Source organism: Mastomys coucha, unplaced genomic scaffold, assembly GCF_008632895.1.
Source record: "Mastomys coucha isolate ucsf_1 unplaced genomic scaffold, UCSF_Mcou_1 pScaffold21, whole genome shotgun sequence".
NCBI classification, from domain to species: Eukaryota; Metazoa; Chordata; class Mammalia; order Rodentia; family Muridae; genus Mastomys; species Mastomys coucha.
The window spans coordinates 148,994,942-149,020,628 of NW_022196904.1; the positions used below are offsets into that span (position 1 = coordinate 148,994,942).

The 25,687-nt window shown below is 38.8% G+C and overlaps 1 protein-coding gene across 2 annotated transcripts in view; it reads right to left on the reverse strand.

Moving 5' to 3' along the window:
• Pcsk5 (proprotein convertase subtilisin/kexin type 5) overlaps nucleotides 1-25,687 on the reverse strand; it is a 416,074-nt gene that overhangs the window by 265,078 nt on the left and 125,309 nt on the right. For both annotated transcript variants that reach the window (XM_031389877.1, XM_031389876.1), the window contains exons 4-5: nucleotides 22,076-22,219; nucleotides 19,310-19,386 (exon numbers count right to left, since the gene is read on the reverse strand). In XM_031389877.1, the coding sequence (XP_031245737.1) occupies nucleotides 19,310-19,386; nucleotides 22,076-22,219 (221 nt within the window). The remainder of the gene's footprint in view (nucleotides 1-19,309; nucleotides 19,387-22,075; nucleotides 22,220-25,687) is intronic.

The window sequence follows — 25,687 nt, forward strand, 5'->3', positions numbered from 1 at the left end:
GCACCATAATTACGAGAGTTTCTAAATAAGAAGGATCTATTCAAGAATAATACTACGAGGCTCAGTGGTAGAGTCAGAGCTTAGCATGTGTGAGAACAACAGAGAAGAACTCTCACGTGAGAAGCTGCTGCTGACTCCAGCATCGCTTTCTTTTCCAGTGCGTACCTTCACGTCTTCGTGAACAGAAAGCAGAAGGCAAAACAACACAAGGCAAAGCAAGCCAATCCAATTGCTTAATGAATTGTCACAAGTCATGGCATTTCCTACATGAGTGACACACTATCTGTCAACACATGGAAAGCTATGTTGAAAGAGCACTCAGAAGGAGAGCTTGGTAGAAACAAGGGAGGGAGGCCAGCAAAACTGGCACTGTGACCGTGGCCTTGAAAAAGCTTTGTCAACCGAAACAATTCCAAATGGTTCTTGGAACAGCCGATAAAGAGCTTCACAAACTGAGTCTGCTTATAACCCTATTAAAATTCACATTTCATGGTATTTCAGAAAAACTACAAGCATGATTCATTTCTGGCTGACGTAAGAGTGCCAGTGACTACATGCTGTTAGATAATACACGACATGCAGTTTCATAATCTCACTTTTATTGTTCAAATAAAGTTCTGCTTGCTCATCTAAGCACTGATTCTGGCTTCAGTTTCAGTGGATTCCTTTCTTTGGATCAGCCAATAACTGGATCAAAGCCTAGCTTGATTAGACTGGTTATTGATTACATCATACAACTGGGCAGCTATTGACTGAAAATCATATTGATTTAGATCCTGCCCTAAGTGGATCAACTACTGATCACACCCAAGCTCCAATTAGACTAAGAGGTGACTCAATCAGGCAATAATTTTATCAACCACAGAATGGATCCCAGCATTGATTGGATCAAATGGTAACTAAAGAAGGTTTGTGGATGTATGCTCTACTGACAGGATCAAAGCAGTGTGTTTGAGTCAGTGCTGAATGGATCAGCCACTGTTCTGGTCTCCAGAGGTGAGATCCACTCCTGGCCAGATCAACCTGTAGATTATATCAGACAATGATTCACTCTACCACTTTGATTAGAAATGTTGCTGATCACATTAGACATAATCATTCCTGCAGTAGCTCTTCAACCTAGGCAGGTTGTGGCTTAAGATCAACAACTTGTTCATCTCTCTTGAAAAGGCAGAAACAGTCATGCGTCAAATAACACGTGATGACAACTGGCTTGGTCCGTTGATCTATGTAAGATACTCTATACAAGTCTCTAGCCACATCCTAAATGCTTCTTTATTCCACTCACTACGAGGCATGAACTTTCTGCACCAAAACAGTTTCCAAACAATTCTCATAAACACAATGTGACAAAGGACAACACCAGGCCCTAAATGACATGTCGTCATTTAAGATTTCCCCCAGAATGCGCATGCAGTTCACTCAGCCCAGTGATAAGGGTTTTGTTTGACACACTGCTTGGCCAGGTGTGAGACCACACTTAAAAGTCATAGAGGAAGTCAGTGTTTGAAAGCAATTATCTGTAGTTCTCTTCATTAAAGGAAGACATTTGTACACAGAGAAACTCCTTTATAACCTTCATGAGAAGATATGTGTTCACAGACCTGTGCTAGGTATATTTAGGAACTAGACTTGCATTACTTCACAATCTAGCATATAAACAAATTTAAAAGAAGATTTATACATTAATGGTAGCAAAATTTTATTATAGTATTTGTACTGAATCAGCTGTTCATGAGTCATAAAGCAAGACAAAAATCTAATTGTTCTGATACTTAACCATCTTATGTTAAAGCATTTATTTCTAGTATTCTACATCCTTGTTTCTATGGAAGAGTTCTAGAAAACATAGTAGTTATGAACAGTGATCTCAGAAATGGAAAATCCTGATGACAAATTAACCAACATTTTACCAAAAGCAAGGAGTTTTTCCAGTCCTCCGACTTCCTTTAATGAGACTTTTCCCCACTCAGGTCATGAATCATGGAGATCATTAAATTGTCTCCTTTCACCATTTTGACGATCCTCATTTCCACTGTACACCCTGGGCACAGCGGGTGGGAATCAGGAAGACCTTCCCACTCAGTTAAACTACAGTGTGGAGAATGGAAAAGCATTAACATCTGTTACTCAGGAGAGAGATGGTTAGACTTCATATGTCTGATAGTCATCAGTCAATAGTTCAGACAATCATAAAATGGTATTATTTTTAAAGAGAGAGAAGTGAAATGACTTGGCAAGCATTTTCTTTTCCTCTCCCTCTGCCACTTTAAAATGGAAGAATTCTGGATCCTTGCTGTTAACCAAATGGCATTTACAGCTCTCAGTTGGCATGGGACGGCTGAAAATCTAAAACAAGAAATGCATATTCCATTTCCATTTCCATGGAAACCAGTCACCAACTGGTGAAAATAAGGTAGATCAAATTTTTGAATAAGGATGTTGAAGTAATCAGTTTTAAAATTTCTTCTTGCGTCAGTACTGACAGTGGGGACTTCTCTTACTACCACAGATCTGGCTAACCCAACAGCTTCTCTCTGTTTCATGGCTGTGGATATTCTCAGCTACAAAGCAGGTTTTGCACCCGTTTATTGTCCTTTGAAGAACAAATTGCTACAAATCCGATAATTCAGTTTTTCAATAAAATGTGGATGTTACAAATGTAAGAACTCCTTTCAACACTTATGATCAAATCCTCTCCTGCATCCACTCTCTTAGCGAAGCAAGATGGGAGGGATGCTCTGATTCCATAGAATGCATAAAGTTTACAATCTTTGAGAAGGAGATTCAGAAAGAACACTTTTTTCTAAACATCTATACTCCAAATGCAAAGGCACCCACATTCACAGCCATTGCTCTTAGGACCATCCAGACTTTCTAAGGGACATGCAAGGCCCCTTCCTTTCAGTTCTGCCCAACTAAAATAAAAATTGAAAAATAATCTAACCCCACCACCTCTCAACATCACTTATTTAGGATAAAAAGATTTCATGCAGGTGGAAACACTTCCCATCAGATTGCTAACTGGTAATGATTGACTTCACTTGAAATTTTTACTAGGATTTCCTGGTGTTGAACCTTTGTGTTAGCTCTAATACCAGAGGTTCTTGCTTGGGGTGTAGGCCTTTGGAACGCGGAACATCCAGAATGCACTATCTATAAATCTCACAGCAGACTGTAAACAGCTGTTTTCTCTCAGTTTTATATATAGGAGGAGGGTAATAGATCACAGATTCTAGGCCTTGCTTAAAACCAATCCTACAATCTTTGAGTTTCTTTCACTGTATTTTAAAATATATACATTTTTCAATGTGTATGTGCTCGTGCCTACATGTGTATACAGCAGCTATAAGACAGTGTCTGATCCCTTGGAGTTAGAATTGCAACTGGTTGCTAGTCACCTGCTGTGGACACAAGGAATCAAACTGGAGCCTCTAGAACGCTGAACAGCTGAGACTGAGCCATTTCTCCAGCTTCTCCAAATCATATTTTCAGAATCATGTCTGTCTTCTCCAGACACTCCCATGTTCCTAGCTTATAACCTTAATTCAAAAATATGACCATTTTGCTTTCCCACCTCATCAAGACAAATTTCTTCTCAGTAGTATGAGACAATACTAATATTTTTGCATATATCAAAGTCATTTATAATTATTATTTCCAATTTTTGATATCTTAAATTGTTCAAATGACAGGAACGTGTGAAACTGATGTTGGTTTGCCCCTTTTTACTTGTTTCTTTTCACAATGGATGTTGCTTCAACTCAGTCAACATAGTCAATATATAAAAATAAAACAGGAAGATAATTCATTTCCTTCAAATTTTACTAATCAGCAATTATAATGGTTCAATTTCTTTTCATCCTAAAATAATGAAAATGTTTTACAAAGCTTATGTCCCCAATCTGCTTCCTTCACTTAATGCCAGGCCAACACACACGACCTGAAATAAAACCCTTTCTAAATCAAAGCTTAATTAATTCCTAATTTCATTTCAGCCAGCTAAGAATAGGAATCAATCAATACAAACAAACACAGCCTCAGGTAACTTCCAACATTTTCTTTCTATGTACTTTGTATTCTTTGTTTTCAGAGTGTAAATGAGAGACTTTCTTTGGCTCTGAAATAAGGTGAATTTTGTATTTTACTTTTTAATACTATATTATTTGAGACATGATTGAATCCTATCCCCACTTCCATCTTCCCACAGGTCCCCCTTCTCTAATGGTCTTTATTCTCTGCCATCAGGCCAGTTATGCTGCTCAAATATCTTTGGATATGTGTCCTTTCACTTTAAATGTGGTTGATCTCTCAACTTAAAGGAAACTGACCCTTCCCTAGCAATTAAGAATTTCCAGCAGCTCCTCTGGTAGGGTGGAGCTGTGTGCCCACTGCACTCTTCAGGCTGGATTTCAGTTTGGCCTGGGCTTGCAGAGCTGCAGCATCTTCTATGCCTGTTACTTTCTATTAGTATTAGAGAAACTTAGGAAACTGGAAGAGCCTAGAGCATCATGCTCTCCCATCCCACACTGTCTAAGTCAACCACAGCTGTTAGTACTGTTCCTCCTGGGCAGATATCCTCATGGAATAGACATTGCTGGCTACCTCTCCAGACCTGCCTCATAGATGTCACAAGTTCACAGCTTCCTGACTATACTAATTTGATACTAGCTAAGAAACTGAACAAAATGGAGAACATTGGCTATCAAGGGTGGGCAGCTTCTTAACTCAAACTATGAGAAATCCATGCAATTAATAAGTACTTAATATACAGGGGAGGTTCTTTCTGTTAATAAACTTTTATTGATTTACAGTTGTTTAAGATGAACACACACACACACACACACACATACACACACACCACACCAAAAAAGGCAGTTAAGGTATTTTAGCAAAATATTCAAAATATTAGAACAAGACTAAATTAATGATCTGTCATTAGTTTTAGATTTTTATCACCAAATGTGAAAATCTTATATTTCGTTGCCTTTCTTTATTTTCTTATTTTCTCCAGATGCGCAAAAGGAACAGGCAATGATTCCACACATTAGCAGGGATGCCCAACCATGGTACTCAACTAGATCACCTAAATTAAGTTAGTAGTAAGGGCAGCATGTACTAGGATAACAGCGTGCCCAGGAACATGTAAGCATACTAGAGTATGAATACAAATACTAATACAAAAACTAGATACTACCGTGAATCAAGCGAATACTATTAACCAGTCTACAGTATGAAAGAAACATGTTAACATTTTAATGGATAGGGAAAGGGCAACTAGTTAAAAGTACAGTACAAGGTAAGAGAGCACCGGTGGAGCAGCTAAAATGACCCTGCAGATTCCATATACCTATAGAACTTGGAGATCTCTAGAAGCGGCTCTTTGGATCGTAAGTGCCCCTACAGGCTGTGAATTGAAGGATGGCCCATAGGCCTTGGGTGCTATAGTGGGGGATGCACTTTTACAATGTAGAGACTACTAGAAGAGAGTTAACTGATGGGAGGTGTACCATTGAAACAGATATTGGAATCTCATTCTTTCTGCTTCCTGGCCCCCAGGAGGTAAGTAGACCTCCTCTATCCCAGTATTGTGCCACCAAATAGTGCCTTGTCTCAGGCCTAACACAATAGGCCTAGCAACCGTGGATTGAAACCTTAAGGTCCAAATAGATCTTTCTCCCACCTAATTTGTTTACTTCTGGTATTCTGTCACAGTGGCACAAAGCTGAATAACACTCCGAAGACAGAGGAGAAATATGTTCACATATGAATTCAAGATAAACGTGACTCTCCAAGGGAAGAGAGAAACTTCTGGCTCTTTGCCTTAAAATAAAAATAATAAAAATAAAAATAATGAAAATAAAAATAAAAAGGATAAGAAAATGAAACCCAGTTGGCTAAGAAGCCCATGTCTTCCTGGGGAAACCTGGGAGGAGCTCAGCAATATTAAGGTACTGTGAGTCATTACGACATGGCCTCAGTACTAATTTGCTCCCACCAGTCATTTTTTCAAGATAGGGATCAAGCTAACACTTGCACAGTCTCTCCACATACTTTGCAGTACAATTCCTCTACAGCACATTGCTAGGGCTACTAACGCTGGGTTGATTATTTATTTATTTATTGTATAAGGAAACCTTTCATTTCAAGTTCAGTTCTAAAATGAATTTCACTATGAAACAGAGGTTTTAAAACAGATCCTCAAATATATTTTTTAACCAGTTTGGCTGAGGAAGAGAAAGTCATATCCACACCATCTAAAGTTTAGCAATCTGAGGCCTATCAAGATATGTCAGTGTGAGTCCAGGAAAGACTGTTTGGAAAGCCAGTGTTTCCAAGTTACATTCTGCCCAATTTCACAGTACCATATTAGGTTAACAATGAATTCATAGAAATATATCAGTAGTTTCATTTTTAAAGTAAAGCATTTATAACTAAAGCAGTGATATGGACTTAGTAGGTTTACAAAAATTCTTTTCAGAAGGAAACACTATGCTACAAAATAAGCATTAAGTTCTCACAACTGAACTATAATTGTTCTCATGAATTAAAAATTGTTCATCATTTATAAGCACTACATTTATTTTAATAAATGAACTACAGTTCCTCCATGAGCCACTTTAACTTATAAACACTATGTTTAGAAGCTGCACCCAGTAGCTAGCTGTTCTGAGTGAGGATATCTCATGAGACACAAGGAACAGGAATCTGGGGCAAGAATCAGTTTTATAAACAATGTAAATTTGCATTCACTTTACTTCATTCAGAGAAATACTTAAAATATTTAACTTCTGGAATCTTGGAATGATGAAGTTAGGCTGAACCATAGTTTATTGAAAAGACACTGGGGTGCTCAAAGTTGTTAGAGATACCACCAAGGTAGAGGTGAGTGTTTTGTAAGCTGTGGACCATTTATAAATTTTAAACCTCATATTCAATCAAGAAAAACACAGTGAGGCAAGACAGACATGGGGATGGAGAAAGGCAGAGAGAGGAAACAAAGAGAATAAAGGAACAGTAACAGTTCCTCACATGAGTAAGAGCTTGCTTGGCCTCTGAAGCCATTCTCATCTGCTATCCTTAGAACCAAGGAGTGCTTCAGAAATGAGAGTTTTGAATATCTCATATATAAGGAGACACTTGCAGTATTAAATTCAAGTCTACCAAGTCTAACTTGCCTTATCCTCCAAGCCTAACAATCATTTTATACAATTTTAAAATAATTTTATGCACAAAAGAGCCCTCTGCATAGAATTTCAACCTAAGGTTATCATATTCCTGGTCAAAATGTATAAGATTTTGTAGCAGTTCAAATTTGACATTTTGAGGAGAGATGGTCAGCCAGTAGCAGGCTGGTGCTTTTTTTTTTTTTTTTTAAGAAAGCAGTGATATGAAACACCCTGGACAACAGCAAGCGAGGCCTGTGGAAATGGGCAGTTTCCTAAAATTTCAGTAACCATACCAAAGAAATCTTTGGCCTTCATCAAGATTCAAGAGAAAAAAAATTTATCACACATAGAAAAGAACTGAGATGGCTGGTGTATGTGTGTGTGTGTGTGTGTGTGTGTGTGTGTGTGTGTGTGAGTGTGTGTGTGTGTGTGTGTGTGTGTGTGAGAGAGAGAGAGAGAGAGAGAGAGAGAGATGATCACACACACACACACATACTTGAATCTAGAGAGAGAAAGAGAACTACTACTACTACTACTACTACTACTACTACTACTACTACACACTTGAATCTAGCCTTCCCATGAGATAGTAATTTTTAATGGACATATGAGAATATATGTAAAAGTGCTTTGCAAACTATAGGCCATTTGTAACCAATAAACCTTTTTCTCCATAGATGGCTCTTCTACCCTTGAGCAGGAGAGATCCATCCAAGAGATGATGGGCAGACTAATGCTACTAAATAGTACCAAGGCTTTGTGCCCTCTTTGTCTTCTCTCATGAAAGACACATGGCGACCTTGTTAGCTTTCCCTGAGTGGATAGCACATGGCTGAACCAGCTAAGGTTTCTTCAGAAGATAGTGTTATCGTCTACTACATTCAAGTCACACATCAAACTTATCAGAGCTATCAAAATGCTCACAGGAAAATTTAATGAGTAATGTGTATACATTACATTCTAAACTTTTTATAATGACACAGCTAACTTCAAATATCAGCACATGATATTTGCCCATGTTTCAGCATAGGCCTGTGTTTTTTCAGAGTATATAGGTCTTAATAAATTCTCTCAGTGTATAGAAGGATTACACAGTTTTAAAATGCAATTTACCTAGGAATTACTCAGGCCTCCCTCACCCAAAAGCATTTTTCTTTTTTTCACTTCAAATATATGTCTTAAAGTTTACAAATACGTACTATCTATATGAATTTCAGAAACCCATCAATCTTTTAAGCAGAACATTATGTGAGTTTAAGATATGGGTAACATTCTTAACAAAGTTCTTTTATAGCTTAACATCACTGTAAAGACAAGGGAAAAGCAATCTTGACAGATATATGAAGAACAATGGGTCTTCTCTTTCAACCAGGATGCATTAAATATGACTTAGTATCCCTTATAATTGAAATAGGTTTGACAGTGCAGATTCCCAAAGAAGCCCATAGAAACAAGCAAAACTTTAGAAGAACATAAATGGAATGGATTGGAATATAAAAACGCAGCTATGAACAGAGATGGAATAAAGAACGTCAATGTAACTTGAAACAGCTTTCTCAAATAGCTGCTCCTATTTGCATTTGGGCCATAAAGATTTTAACAATATGAATGTCACACATACAAATATGCATTTGTTGTTCTCCTATTACAATGCCACCAGTACCACACCCCTCAGACGCTGAGGCACATTGATCTTAATCCAGTCTATGAGAAAATGAAGTCAGAGTCACCAACGTATTCCTGCAGTGGGAAAAACTACAGTACCAATGGGAGAGCCTGGGTGGACCCACCCCTTCACAGTAGACTTCAGAGTGGACCAGAAAGAAATGCAAGATTTTTACTAGGGATATTTTTGACAGGGTTCCCCACTTGGAGCCTTGTGCTTCCTTTTGGATTACATTTCAGCAAATTCAAGGCCCTTAATTCACTGATTTCTTCCTCTCCACTGCCCATCACTTCCCCATTGTGATATATTACGAAGGTAGATGAGGATTAGGAAAAAACAAAGGTGCTTGTTTCAACTCCAAGATCAAATACTTCCCATTCCTTTGGGAGATATTAAAACATTCTATCATAACTCTAAGAGCAAAACATAAAAACAGTAAACTTTATGATATTCTGACAGTCTATAAAGTTAACATTCAGGTCACAATTTAAACCACTTAGGTTCAAATGAGGTCACTTAGTGTCAGTAACAAGGAACTGATGTCAAGACTGGGTCGAATTTGAGAGACCGTTGTGTGCTGCTTTTTTGGCATGATGACAACACTAGTATCTCTGGGAAGATCATGATAGCAGGAGGATGGAAAATGAAAGGGATAGAAGGCATACACAACAACCTGATACATCGGAGCTGGAGGACCAGGGAGAAAAGAGGAGTCTATTTTTGGTAATTGGGACAGGTGTGGGAGGGGGTGTGATCCTATGAGGATGAACTTATGAAGGAGAAAATGCCAACCAAAAGCAAGAAGGTCACATGAAACCTGGAGCAGTCAGCTAATCTCAGCTCAGGGTGTCACCACAAGGAATTTTATCTGTAATTTATGCAAATTGAAATGCATATACTAGCATATGTAAATTATATGCAGATGGGTATGGGTATCCAAAAATAGGAAGAGGTAAACTATTGTAACAAAGGTCACTTTTAAATTCATGCAATGGCAGCTTGGGATGAAAGTAGAGAAGAGGGGTTTCAAGAGAGCCTGTCATGTTCTCTAATCCTGAGAGTTGGTCAGTGACATACAGGCAATGGAAGAAACTCTCTGAAGGGGAACACATCCTTAAGATATCATTTCCAGGTACTCTTTGGGCTTAGTCTTTTACAGAGAACCTTTCACTCACAGCCCACATTTTCAGGGCACTCATAAAGCTTTTCACCCAAAGGCAAAAGCACTGGGGTCAGTGACTTTTACTTCCTGTGACTCCAACCTCAGAGTCTGCTCTCCAAATTTAGCAATGTGAAAAGCACCCCAGTGGCCTATGGGACTCAGGCTGGCACTTTATTGTGGTACTTACTTGTATAGAGATGCTTTGTTTCCATGCATGTCTGTGCTCCATGTGCTTCATACCCAAAAAGGTCAGACAAGGACACTGGAGACCCGGGGACGAAAGTTACAGATGGTTGTGAGCAGCCATGTGGGTGCTGGAAATCAAATCGGAGTCCTCTGGAAGAGTTATCACTACTCCTAATTGCTAAGCCATTTCTCCAGACCTGAAGTACTTACTTCAGAGAAGCTCCAGTAATAATATTAGCATTCATGCGTATGGTATGTTCATACCGTTTTCAGAAAACTTTTACTTGAATTGTGATTAGCTGTCACTCCTTAAGCTCCACTTTCAAAAGCTGTTGTTAGTATGTGTTAGTAAGATTCTATGAAAGTTGACAGACCCAAGCACCAGCTTCATCACCCAACCCGACCAAGCCTAAAGCCAGCCAATTTTCTGCCCTGTCTACTTTCCTTTATTTTTTCTGTCTCCCTCTCTCCCCCCTTTTCCTTCCTTCCTTCTTTCCAATTATACAGTTTTTCTAGCTCTGTGTCTGTCTTTGTGTGCCTGCAAGTTACGTAGTTAACTCTCTACAACCTCTAAATAAATATCCTATGGCCTCACTAGAGTTCCCTTCATTGATTTCACCGAAATAAATAGAATTGTGGGGCCATATTTATATAATCATTTATTAAAATAAGTAATCTTTGCCCTCTATTCCATGCCACAGTGATCCATGTGATATCAGAGATCTTTGCTCCTTTTCTCTGAAGAAGCAGAACCTTGGATAGCAAGTTCTCAGTGAACACAGTGTTTCATTCTGATCATGACTGATCTGTGAGTCTGTGGTCAACTTAGACATCAGCTTCTCCTCTACTGATTAATTTAGCTATGTGAGTAAATAGACCCCATGAGAATAAATTAGCTAAAATTCTGCCTGTCACTCACTCAGCAACTGTGGGCATACTTCCTGAATGTGAGATGCTGTGAATGGTGAATAGACATGTGTTAATTTTATTAGTTTATGTTTACATGGTAACGAAATACAAGCAAACATAACATGGATATATAGGCCATTGGTAGTTTAAGATGAACAGATATAGCAAGGGAAATCCTTTGAAGGATGATCTTCAAGGTCACAGATACAGGGGCAATGGGCTATAGGCTGGTCCCTAAGTACCCTGTAGAAGTAGGATATTTTTGTTCTCTATCATCTAGTCTTATTTACTGAGTGACCTTTGAATAAATAAATGCATATACCTAATCCACATAGGAAGAGGAAGCTTCTATTGCAACAGGATTAATAAACAATTCAAAATATAACACCTCTGTTACCTTATAATGACAAAATTCTAACTTTAGTCCTTTAATCTGGAGGAATTTGATAAAAATTAAAATGCAGCCACCTCAGTGATCTCAATGATCTTAAAGTGAACATTCTGCAAGACTGAAGTCCAAAATTCTTTCAGCATATTCTTGATCCTGTAAGTTGTGCAGGTTGTATAGTAACGAAAAGAAGTTTATCTCTCTTCTGTTGACTTTTTTCTTCTGAATCTCACATGAAATTTGCCAGCTAATCCACTTTGAGAGTTCTTCGACCCTTTGCTTATGTTTAGTAAGGGTACCAAGACTCTTCTACGCCCCCCTGCCCCCACCTCACAAGGTCTTCATGCTCTATGAGCATACATATTTCTGGATGGAAGGAAATAACAGAAAATATAGGCATGAGAAGGAGGAGGCTGAGGAGATTTAAAAAAAAACAAAAAGAGAGACAAGCAAATACACCTGTCTGGAAATCCTGCTCAAATGCTTAATTCATTATTTAAAAAGGATACTTACCTCTTCCCTTACTGCAATTTCCATCTGCTTTAGAGCCCTAGGAAGTTGTGAGTTTGTTTTTTAAATAAGAAATTTAAATTTAAGCAACTATTAATTATTCATGTCAACAGTACATGGAGTTCGAATAAATTACACCCAAACTTCATTTTAACCTATAGCATCAATCAGACTATCAAAACTGTTACTGAGGGTCCCAAGACAGTAAGTCCCCAAATCCTAGAGGAGAAAATACTGAAATTGACAAAGAGCAGAACAAAAGAGTTTGAAGGTTGCATTAGCATGAATACAAGCCCCGGAATAATTAATGTAATTTTTATGAAGATGAATATTTATACTTCAGGTAACAGCTCTATAGGAATTTGAGGTTAGATAACCACTTTCCATATTTGTTCAACCTTCATTAAAGAATAAACAGCTATTTAAATGGCTCTCATAAATTTAATTACTTTTGTCCTCAGATGTATTTGAACATTTTTTTCCTTTTGCTCTCTAAAACAGCAAGTTAAATAAAGGACAGACATACACCTCTGTCAGTTACAGGCCTACCCCAGAACTCTGAGGTCTTTTATACTGGCTAAAGCAGTTCACTCAAGGGACATACACAGACACAGACAGGGGTCACGGAACCAACAGTGCTAAATACTGAGCCAGAACAAGCAGATCCTAGGAGATCTCTCCTAGAGCCATCTGAAAGTACTTAAGGTCTTTAGAGATGCAGAGAACGCTAGAGTCCCAGTAGTTAGTATTAGTGCCCTTATGAAACCTGCTTAAAGGAATCTGCTTGTTCCTTTGGCAATGGCAACACATGCAGAGAGTATTTTCATAAGAAAGGGACCTGCTGCAGACACAAAGTCCACTGTTCCTTTGATGGTAGACTACCTATCCTCCAGAATCTGTGCATTTAATTTATTTTCTGTTCTTTTCACTATTCTTTCTGTTTACAGATTATCTAATCCAGGACACATTGTCAACAGACTATGAACGGTGGCTGTATATGAAAAGTGTAAAATATTCTTAGTGTGAAGAATCTAGGAACTGTATTTGCAGTCAATGCTATTATGCATGAATTTATTTGATACTCAGAGACCAAGCAACTACTAGGTAAAACTGTGATCTTGAAAATATATTAAAGGAATATTTTAGAAACTATATAGAAAGGCAATTTAAATGTTGGCAACAACCTTCCTCTACTTTGGTAAGTTTTTTCTGTTCTCCTAAATTATAGATAATTAGTACTTTGGTTAAATTCATGGTGTAAAGGATTACTAATGCTCCAACTTGGTATGGTCACAGATCTTACAGTGTTGGGTTTTTAGTCTAGTACTGAGCTACAATATTTCTCTTATAATTTAAATGTATTGGCTTTTGCATTAGAATACTATCTTCTGGCAACAGCTGTGTGCAGAAATAAGAAATAGAGAGCCAGATATACGTATTGGTTTCTATAACATACTTAAAACTACAAAAAAAAAATGTGTGAAAGATTAAAGAACCAAAGGAAATGTACTTCTTTTTTAATTAATTTTCTTACACTCCATATTTTATCCCCCACCCCCAACCCCACCCTGCACCATCCACCCTCTGACTGTTCCACGTCTCATACCTCCTGCCCACCCCAATGTGACCCATAATTGTTCCTGTCTGAAAAAATTACAGGGATGGAAAGTGGGAGGAGTCTGAGAAAAAGAAGGTCCAGCGACAGGCCCAAAGTGGGACCCAGCCTTAGGGTAGGTCCCAATGCCTGACACTATTACTGAGGCTATGGAACACTCACAAAAACGGACCTAGCATGACTGCACTCCGGAAGACCCAACAAGCAGCTGAAAGAGTTAGATGCAGATATTTGCACCCAACCAATGGACAGAAGCAGCTGACCCCTGTTGCTGAATTAAGGGAAGGTCAAAGAAGCTGAGTAGAAGGGCAGTCCTATTAAGAGGACTAGTATCTCAATTAATCTGGACCCCTGAGATCTCGCAAACACTGGACCACCAAACAGGCAGCATACACCAGCTGATGTGAGGCCCCGAACACACATACAGTAGAGGACTGATAGGGCTGTGTTCATTCAGAGATGATGCATGTAATCCTCAAGAGACTGGATGCCCCAGGAAGTTTAGAGGTCAGGTGGGATGGGGGGTGAGGACATCCATGAGGAAATGTATTTCTATTTTCTTTGGTTAACTCTCAAAAATAAGAGATGAAAAAGAAAATGGAAAAAAATCTCTATTTGTTTAAGAAAATGAATCTTAACTTCTAGGTTGGTTTCTCTTGCAGAGCAACTGGATTCTGAAGCCACACACCACACACCCAATATGATACAATGGTATCATCTTCTCTCACACACATTGCCCTGGCTTAAGCAGAGAGAATACTTAACAGGAGACAACCTAGGGAAGGGTTGCTCTAGCTCAGTCATCAATAATTCATTTACTGAAATAGTAGTAGAAGGATGAAATGCCAGGGGACTGTGAGACTGTTTCAGTTGTAGGGAGGCATTCTGTTTTAAGTCCACAACAGTGCAAGCCACAATGAATTGAGGTAAATCAGGAGCAGAAGACAGGAGGTTTTAGTCTCTATTATGATGTTATTTCTTTATCATCAGTAACACAGATTCAACATATCACCATTTGGGCACTGAAAGAGTGGTTAGAAAAAGAAACTACATAGCTTTGTATTTCCTTCACTTCACACCAATCACAATCATCTAAGTCTAAGATATGGTTTGCACACATTTTGAGTTATATTCTATATGGATATCGAAAACCCCTGAGCCATTGGTTCCCTATGAATTTCATTTCCAATTCAGTCTACTCACAATCAATATAGATTTCATCACCATAGTTAGCCATGTAGTTTAGACAAATACTCATTTAAAAATGAATAAATACAACCACATACTAGGAAATTAGTACTAGTATTAGTATTACTACTAAATGTATTAGTACTACTAAATACATTGCCAAACAAATTGGTCTGATCCGACAAGGTGGTATTGCATAGCATATGCCTCAAGTTTCCTATTCTGACTTTGTTAAAATTGAAGCTCCTCTACTTAATGATCTTATATCCAAGTAGTTTCTTCCCTTGCTTGGCAGCTTGCAGAGGATTTTCTGCTACCATTGAAACTATACTTCAGGATGGAGGCTTTCAGGTTAGATCCAGCTGGAATATCTGAGTACTGAGTCCCAAGAGTGTGGTGTGTTCACCAATAGCAGTTTACCTTCAGCGTCTGAGAGGCAACCAAAGGTACATTGCTAATTTATATTATGTTGGGAATCACTTGGACTACCCTGACCAACCATTCTAATGGATGTTTCTTATACCTGGGATTTTTTGTTAGTCTATAGTTATTATGGGGAGCACTGGTATAACTTCCTTTTATATATATATATATATATATATATATATATATATATATGTATACATATATATATGTATACATATATATACATATTCATACACATATATATTAAATATATTATATCATATATAATGAATACACATATAATATATGTATCGTATACAATTTGGGGGTAATTATAGAATAATAATTCTAAAACAGCTATTATTTGTCCTTTGTTCCTCTACTTTTATATTGACCTTTCTCCCCCAATCCCCAGTGATCTTCACCCCTGTTTTTACAATTTTCATGTTATATCACCTGCATACAACATGCACCTTCTCTTTATGGCCAACGGAGACTATCCCAGACAATCACAATTTGACACAACTCAGATGTAAACAAACCAAGGCAAACCAAGCCCCACCGGATGCACTTATATCACATCCTCTGCATTTGTGGCTCAGGGAACAATAGGAAAGGGGGGCAGAAAGACTGAAAGAACCAGAATTCCAGGAAGTCCACTGTGAAACAGGCTCTCCTAGGAATGGCTGCAGAACAATAGTAATATCAATGGACATGTTTACATGGAAGGAGAAAAACTCAGAGTCCCAATACTAGACAAACCAGTGCTTCTACAGGCAACCAGTGACTGCTGGGAGATGGAAAATTAGCCTTTCCAAGGATAATAACAATAATTATAAGATATCAACTTGAAAGGAGGTGGTTTGAAAAACTTGAAAAGTAGGGCCCTGTGAAGGTTCTATGCTCCAGTGTAAGAGAATGCCAGGGCCAGGAAGTGGGAGAGGGTGGGTTGGTGAGCAGGGGGAGGAGGGAGGGAACAGGGATTTTTTGTTTTATTTTATTTTATTCTTTTTTATTTTTTTATTTTTTCTTCTTTTCGGAGGGGAAACTTGAAAAGGAGATATATGACATGTAAATAAAGAAAATATCTAATAAAATGTTATAAAAAACATATAGTTAAGAAATAAAAAAAAGAAAGTAGGTGGTTATATGAGAAGGGTTCAAGGAAGGTATCTTGGGGGGCAGGGATGGAGAGAGAAAGGGGAGAGAAAAGCGGTGTAATTCTTTTTCAACCGAAAATGTTTTTAAAAGACTACAACTATTGACATATATCTTGAACAAAGCTGGTATCCATCAATCAAACACCCATTTCACTCAATGAAGTGAAGTGACCCCCTCTTTGAGTGCGCCTAATTGGGATACAGTGGGGCAATCCAGAAGGAACAATAATGCAGTGATTAATGAACAAAAGTCCTTGAGAATGGCCAAGTTTAAAAAAATAAGTCTCTAAATTCAACCCATTAGCAATCTGCAGTCTTTACCTACTATTTCTAAGCATATAGGTTTAAAAGGATAGTCAAAGCTGGTGGTATTGGCATAAGTCTTTAATCCCAGCACTCCTAAGGCAGAGGCAGGTGAATCTGAGTCTACAGGCCAGCCTGGTCTACAGAGTGAGTTCCAAGACAGACAAGGCCACACAGAGAAACCCTGTCTCAAAGAGACAAAAAAAAAAAAAAAAAAAAAAAAAAAAAAAAAAAAAAAAAAAAGCATGCAATTCACCAGTAAAACCAGTAGTCAAACAGCTAGCTTTTTTACATACAGACATACTGGTCAGCATTGTTATAGAACACACACTTTTGATAATGCTCACCATCACCACTCCATTTCAAGGTAAAAACTTACCACAGGAAGATTTAAATGTAACTAGCTAAGGGATCAATTTTAGACATAATTAGCTACAGGGCTCAACCCATTGGTCTTCCATTCTTACCATAGGATACCTGTACATTCATATCCTAAAGGAGGACACTGGGCATTAACCTGATATAGACATTTTACATTTTCCCTTCCTCTTTTCTCTCTGTAAACACTTATGTGATAAATGCAGTGAATAGGGACATTACAGTCAGCTTTGCTGTAACACTTGTTTTGACAAACAGACTCTTCCAACATGATTGATACATTAGGGACTATGCTGAGCATATGTGGAATTGGCATTTACTTATGTGCAATTCTCTCCTAGAATTTCTAGGTGAATTACACTAAACAAAACAAAACACATCAGATAAACTGAACATGTAGGAGCGCATAAACTCACGGCTCCCATCATAGGACATAATGATCCACACATGGTCATGCCGGTGGCCCTTCAGCTTCTGCCTGCTCTCAGATGGCCTTTCTTTTATTCCTGAGTCACATGGGGGCCTTCTCCCTGCACACTTTGCCTTCTGCTTGGCCCTTTGTCTGTTCTGTAGTTTCCCTTACTGTTCTGTTTTCTCCTCTTAGTTTTAGCAGTTATTGTTTTCTTGCATGTACAGTGTGAGTGGAAATGGGGATATTTGTGCTTGTAAGAGAAATAAGTACACCTCTGGTTCTGTCCAGGATAAAGAAACACCTTACTAGAGTTTTGATACATTCATCTCTTTAACACATAAAAAACTAGGTTAGCACTTAATTACATCCCTATCGTGTGTGCAGCATGGTCAATAACATTTGTGAATGCTACAGATGTCGAGTCTGTACTTTCTCTGTGTTTGAGATTCTGCCGAGTGCTGTTGGATTCTTGGGAATGCCTATGCTGCACATCAGCAGAACAGTATGGAGAGGTACTAGCAGTATGTTGTTTTTGTTTTAAAGATTATTTTTAGAGAAATGTTAAATGCAAAGCAAACACAGAAGGACAACTACTTCTCATATCTTACCCCTAACACCACAAAAATACATCCTTAAATATTAAATGACTCAAGTCATTTCACACTGGCTTGTACTTGGGCTAAAAAAAATCAGCTCATGTTGCATGAAACTCTTACTGCTTATGTGAAGTTCATGAAACATTATAATCTAGACAACAAAGACCTTGTCTGAAAGAAGTATATGAGCTATATCTTAGTCCCCTTCTCTTTCTGTTTAGAAGTTTTGGTAAAGTCTATGTTTATCAATTTATGCATTACTGTTTTCTCCACAGACCCTATTTGTCACATACACTTGGTTGTTGATATTAACACATGACATATTCTATAGCTTCTTCATTGAAACATCTTTGTAGATGAAGAAAGCAATAGAAAAGATTGTCTGGGTCATCTGGTTTTTATCTGAGCTTGTTGACTTACTTAACCAAATGCTACCCTAAGAAAGTCTGCCCCAAAGAAAAACAGTGGATTGCAAATATTACCCAATATGTGGCCAAAGCAGTCCTCTTTGCATTTCTGTGGCACCAACTCAAACATGATAAGAAAAAGTCACAGAAAATTTTCTAAATTTTAACATTTTCTCAGGAGAACTCTGAAGTATGGGAAGGAAGAGATCCACTAATGTGGTTTAGTGTCCAGGAGTATCTGCTGATGGACTTTGTAGGTAGGAAAAACCATTTCCACTTACCCACTGAAGAACGATAAAGATTCTGCTATCCAGTGGATCTTCATTTTCATTTGTATTCAGTAAAAACTCCCATACTAAGTGGGGAAAGATACTAGGTCTCTTCATTAGGAAGTGGGATAGGAAAGATAATGCAGTCCATGACTGGCAATAATGCTTTGAAAGTTCTCTTGTGCCCTGGTGTAAAACACAATCTGTGACTGTAACTTCAATGTCCAAACATATATTTTGGACTTAACAGTAAGTGAAACTTTGGGAATTACTCTTGTTTTGTTCTCCTTAGCACACCTATCTCTAAAACATGTGTTATGGACTAATTATCTCAGGAGGCAACATCTTCACTTCCATCTGTAAGATTGATGGAGATTGATTGGAGATGCTGAGCCATCCCTCAGGGCTCTGCCAGGAGCTATGTTTCCTATATAACCAACTCCATTTTCTTACTTAGAAACTTCAGTAAAATGATACCTGCTCCTCCTGCTGTGACTTAAAGACCATTTGTTACCGAGAGTTTTGAAGAGACTACTTCCCTTAACATAAGCAGAGAGCCACATGCCAGCCCGCCTCTGAATCTTACTTGTTCTCATTGCTTGCATCATAACGAGGCATCGGGTCCAAGTCATTCCCATTCACATCGCAACTTGCCAGAGCATCCTATGACCGTGAAGAAAAAAGAGAAAACAGACTGTAGTTAGAGATACCTCACGAGCTCATGCATTCTTAAATGCATTTCTGCAAGAGAGTAATTAGGTTAATGAATATACTCATGGTTCACTAGCATACGACTCCCTAGGAAGAGACTGCTGGTTCAATAATAATGGTGTATTATTCCTTTAAGTTGAAGTAGTTTGTGTAGACCAAAAGACTTTCCCCTTCTTATCCAGAATGACCCAGTTCCTGAGCTACTTATCTTACAGAGATGCCCTAAATTCCACATTTTCTAAGCACTTTCCTAATATCTAGAATATATATATATATATATATATATATATATATATATATATATGCCCCTTACTTGAAGTCCTGAGCTTGCATTAATCTTTATCTTATTTTAGTGATTTTTTTTAGAAGAAAAACCAATTATTCTCACATAAGTGACAGCCAGCTAAGACATTATATGTTTATTCTATCAGGTTTCCTGGGATCTGTATTATACAACATTAGTCTTGTTTCAGGCATAATTTCTATTCCATATGAGCCTTCAAGTGAGACTCCTACTATTATCCTACATCTCCGAGAACAGCCCAAATGATGAGCAAAGCTGTCCTAAGCTATGGTTTAAAATGAGAAAACAGAACCTCTGAAGCCAGAGTTGGATTTATTTGTTTGCTTTCAAAAATGGTTAGGAAAAAAGCTCCGGAATAGTAAAGAGAACTCACAGGGTCACTTCTACAGCTTAATTTTTTTATTCCTGCACTTTGCCCGTTTCAGAATATTATTAATTCCCCTATGCTTCATGATTGCTTCTATGCCTGATGTTAATAAAATCCAATATTATCTTTGCTTCCAGTCTTTACTGAATTCTTGTAGTAGTTTCTGAAAATACAGTTTAGTCCACAGAGTTCGAAATGTGTTGTAGAGTTAAGCACAATACAAGATGCATATAATATTGTTAGGTTCTGTTTCCTGTACACAGGAGCCCTGCTTCTCTTCCTGGCTGCCAGAACTGGAAGTGCTTTGGAATGAGTGACTCGAAGACACCTTGACAGTTTTACTCAAAGGAAAGAGAGGCACCAAACAGACTATTCTGTAGTCTATCTGAACATGAAATGAATCAGACAGAAGTTTAAGTCTTTCTTCTGAATAATAGAGAATGCTTTTCCTGGCCTCCTAGTAAGAAGTGGGATAGCAGCTTCATTGATAACTGAACAAGTAATCCTACAGAATATTCTTTCAGAATGAAAAACATAACAGAGGAAAAAGCTGCCATGTTTAGGTAGACACAAATTTCACTTACTGAAGCCCAGTCTACAGCAGATAGGTAGATAGCAGAGAGCCTTCCTGGCATATGACAAGACAGATGTCCTTTCTACAACTGAGTTCTGATCTCATATCTCACTCAGGATAACTGACTTCAATCTCCAGACATCTATATCTGAGGGGAGTGAGGCTTTATGTTGTATGTTGCAAAGAGGCATACTTTTATCTGAATGTGCTTGGCCACAGGGTGAGGTTAACCACTGATTTCCATTCAAAGTAGAGCTAAGCAAATCTTCAGCTTCTTCTCAAAGGAAGGGATGGATGGATATGTATTACCAGGAGCAAACAAGAAGTGGGTCTCTTTGCAATAGATAGAGAACATTACAGAACACCACAACCAATCAGAATGAAGGAATGTGCAACCTGGTCTCAGTGAGTACATCTACAGAATGATTCCTACACCTTGGTTCAGGGAACATTCAGGCAACACAGGGACAGAGGAGGCAGAAATATTGTAAGAACCAGAGGATCAGGGAGTTGACCAGGATTACTGTGAGACTGTGTCTCCTAGAAATGTCAGAAGCTACACTTATAAACTCTCATCAATATAGCTGCCTAAGCAGGACCTGAACAAGGACAATAGATATGCCAAAGTAGACTGGGTATGTCCACAGCCCTTAACCCTACACAAAGAATTACAGGCTCTAAGGAATACCTACAGCTACAGAAATAGTCTTCCTTAGGGAAGAGCACATCAATTGCTTATCTGATACTAAATCCTCAGGACTAAAAGCATGCATACAAGTAACATTATACAGATTGAGCAGGCTGTATTTGTAACTTTAGAAATATATGTATATACATATACATGTATGTATGTAACAACCATCAGTGAAAAGAGAGGCCATGATTTTCAAGAGAGCAGGGAAGGTTACATGGGAAGTTTGCAGAAGGAAAGGGAAAGTAATGTAATTCTATTATAATCTAAAAAGTAGTTTTTAAGAAGTTGGTTTTTTTTTTTTTGAAAAAAACAAGAAGACATAGGGAAGAAAAAGATGGCAGAATAGCTGAGGAAAAGTTATCAATCTGCTCTTTTCCATAAAAGACAGTATACTGCCTGGCAGAATTATTGAGAAGAGTGGGTGTGGTTGGTAATAGATGGTGCTGGTGGCAGGGTTTCTAATACCTAATGGCTCTCCTTTTGAAAGCTACCCCATCAAAGGCATGGGACTTGGAAAGAGAAATGTTATCTTGTGATCCCTGTGCTGTAAGAGCTCACCTTTAACAAGGAAGGAACATCACACAGAGCCTGCCATATCTCCCACCACATCTGCCAGCAGCTCTCCCACTCCTGGACCATCCCAACAGAAGTGTTCTGCTTCCAGGAGGGGGTGGGGAACTGGTGACTACAGCAAACACTCACGTAGTTTTGCATTAGATCGGGGTGGGTTCTCTCGATGCCATCATCCAGGATAGTCACCACGATGTTCTTCCCCGTGTAGCCTCTCTTCCAGGCTCCTTCAATATTCATGTCTGACTGGCAAGGATGGGTGTTGTCACTGCAGTGCTAAAGAACAAAAGAGGCATTGTAGATTACTGAATAGTAGTGAGCAGATAGGAGAATTACCCACTTGTGAAGGCAGTATAGAATAAAGCACAATTCGGTCTGCTGGCTGATAGAAGAGAAACACTGATCCCCAGCGGGGTAAGCAAGAGGGTACAAAAAGAGGTATATAGGAAAGGAGGATAAATATGAACTGGTCAGTACTGGGCACCAGTATGAGTACCATAGATAGGCTTTTAAAATCTAGCATGTAAACAGAATAAGGGATAATTTATTGTCACATGAACTAACAGAGTATAAGCAACCACTGCTGCATTTCATTATCTACCTCCAGTGGGTAACTGAAGAATATGTACACTCTCATGCCTTGGCCAGGCACCTAGGAGCCAATCCAGCTACAACTGGGACTCACTTGAGCTCCACTTGTACAGTTAGCTGGAGGTATGCTCCTGTGAGAAATGAACAACAGGTTCTCTAAATGCTTTTCACTAAATTAACAAGGGTAGGCAGATTGATTCAGTGCTGCTTTGAGAAGGACAACCAAGCCAAGACATGTACTCTATCAGTAAACTGTATACAGGAGCTTCAAGGGGCAGGATGAAAACATAACATCTTGCCTCACTGTGTGCAGAAATTTCATTCTGCAAGACCTACAGTGTCCAAACACACTGGAAAAGAAATGGAGCCAGCAGCCTTTTTCTAATATAATTTACTAATTTTGGTTCAACCCACATAATTGTTCCTTTCAAGCCTATCTCTTTGAAATATTCTGGAGGGCTGTTCTTACCCATGTTCTTATGACTCCAAAGAAGCACAAGAGAAGAGACATGGGACTGTGTAATGTCATAGCAACACCAGCTCCTGCTCGCCACTCACCACTCACTACATTCCTCCTGCCTCTCAGCAAATAGCTCCTCGAATAGGAAATGGAAAGGAATGCCAAGCTGTCTCTGCCCCAACCATAAGAGAGACCCCCCCGGCACTGATAGATTTACCGCACATTGTTATCAGACACCTACTTCAGGCTAAGTAGGGCTGCAAACAAAATGCTTTAGGTATTCAGCCTAGAGGAGGGCCACAGAAAACAGAAAAATGAGCAAGTAAGACAACTGAGAGTGTTCACTGTGTTTTACAGGGAGGGAGGGAGGGAGGAAGAAAGAGAGAGAGAGAGTTTCAGTCCTTTGGTGGTGAATGTTGAGGGGCCTGAGTGTACTGCTTTAGAGACACAGTCAGAAGGAGACTGCAATCCCTAGAAAGTAAAAGATATGCGATGGTCACATGACTGTTGAGGACTTGGTGTGAGTAAAAGCACAGAGAATAGCATCCTGTTCAGTGCAGCAAATACCAGGACTGTGATGTCAGGAAGGGTATGGAGAGATAAGGTGGAGACTGCTGGACAGAATGACCCAGAGGATAGCAAGACAAAAGTAGAGGAAAAGGCCACCCTGGACCCTGGACATCCAGTGTTTACCCTGGTTTATTGACCCAAATACCAGCATCTTTCCTTCCGTCAGTGTCTTGAGCATATTTCTGGACATACACAACCTCTTGTGGCTCACTCCTCTTTTTCCTTCACAGACCTTAGAAACACAGGCATTCAGATGCACATACACACTTGTTCTGTATGCTCTAACTCATGTTCACTGGCTTGTGCTGTGTTGTATTGTTCACAGCCAAAGCTTGTACATTTGTCTCCCTGATTGAACGATGAACTGAAGACTAGCCTAAGATTTCATAAACACTGCTTAATCAATAGACTTAGAATCAAAGAGTAGCCTCAAATGTATTTCCAGTTAAAATTAGAATTATGCATCCTGCATAATTTTGCATCCTCCAGACCTCTTCAGCCATGCCTGGCCAGTTACTAGTTTTGCTAAAAGAAATGATAGCAAAAAGAAGTGCTGCAGACTGACAAATACCCATCTTTCCAATTGTTCCCTTCCACCCAAGCTTGTAAGCCTCTCCTCACCAAATATTATAACTTAACACAAAGCAATGTTAACAAGTATCCATTCTATTTTTTCCCCCAAACTTGCTGTGAGCACCTGTGGTACGCATTGTGACTGGGAATAATGTTAACGTGTCCAAGAGGTGGGCTGAAGGAAGGAAATGCACAGGATACAGGCAAGCCACAAATGGAATAAGCATCCTGGAGCGGATGGACGCAGCCTGAAGTTGTAATTAGGAAAACTGAAGAACATCAGCCATCAATGGAAAACATGTGTGGTGGAGTGAGCCACGGTCTTTTGGAACATTCCCACCTCTGCTTCTGCCGAATCCAATTAAACAATCTGGTACTACATTTTATATCCATTATAGCCACCACTGGTGGTAGTTGGGAGCTGTGCAACTGATAGATTCATTTGATAATCTTAACATGGCATATAGTCCAAATACCAAAGGTGAAATTATGTTAATAGTAAAAATATGATGAGGAGGAACGAGTTAACAGAAGTCTTCACTGTTTCTGGCAGATGAGTAATAAGTCAGAGGGCACTTGCAGAATCTACTGTGAGTGAGGTACACAACCCTGAGACTTCAATGAGAATGGCTGATTTTTTATATATTTTAGCATTTTAGGTTTCCAGATATTTTACTGACATAGTTGTATCATATACCTGAGATATTTGGAGCAAAGAGCCTATAAATTAATGATGCCACCCAGCAATGAAATGAGAAGAGTGAGAACATCCTCATCAATTCCTAAGAACCTGATGAAAGTGGTTTTAGTACTGGCCCAAATCTCCTTGCTAGATATCCACGTCAAAAGCAGCATTCATGGATGAAAGCACACATACTGGCCATAGTTCGCATATTTGTAGCTAATCGCACTGAGATCTCTGTCATGATAAAAGCCTTGTATATACAATGGTATCAACGTACATGTGCCCACAGACTGGAGCTCACCAAGGAACCAATGGAAACTTGAGCATTCACAGTTTAAATATTTACAGCCACATGTATACCTTCACTATGAATAATGCTAGTCTACTGCTGTCCATGCACAGATGGCTAAGTTCTCAAAAACAACGATGAGCATATGAAATGGAAATACACCAAAGATGCATGGGTTACTCTAGCTAAGTGTACTACTTTTTTACCCAAACAAGCTCTTGTGTCCTCAAAAATATATTGTGGGTTGTGTACCATGGACAAACAGCTTATATCGCCATAAATTGCACAAATATACATTTGTTATCTCTTCATCATCATTTATTAGGAAAATGAGAGGGAAAACACATTCATTTTAAATTTCTCTAAATTGTGAGAGTTTCTGTGATGGTTTGAATAAGCCTTATACGCTCATATATTTGAATGCTTTGTCATTAGGGAGTGGCACTATTTGAGAAGGATTAGGAGGTGTGGCTTTGTTGAAGGAGGTATGTAATTGGGGTTGGCTTTACCACACAAGGGCAAGTCTCTCTCTCTCTCTCTCTCTCTCTCTCTCTCTCTCTCTCTCTCTCTCTCTCT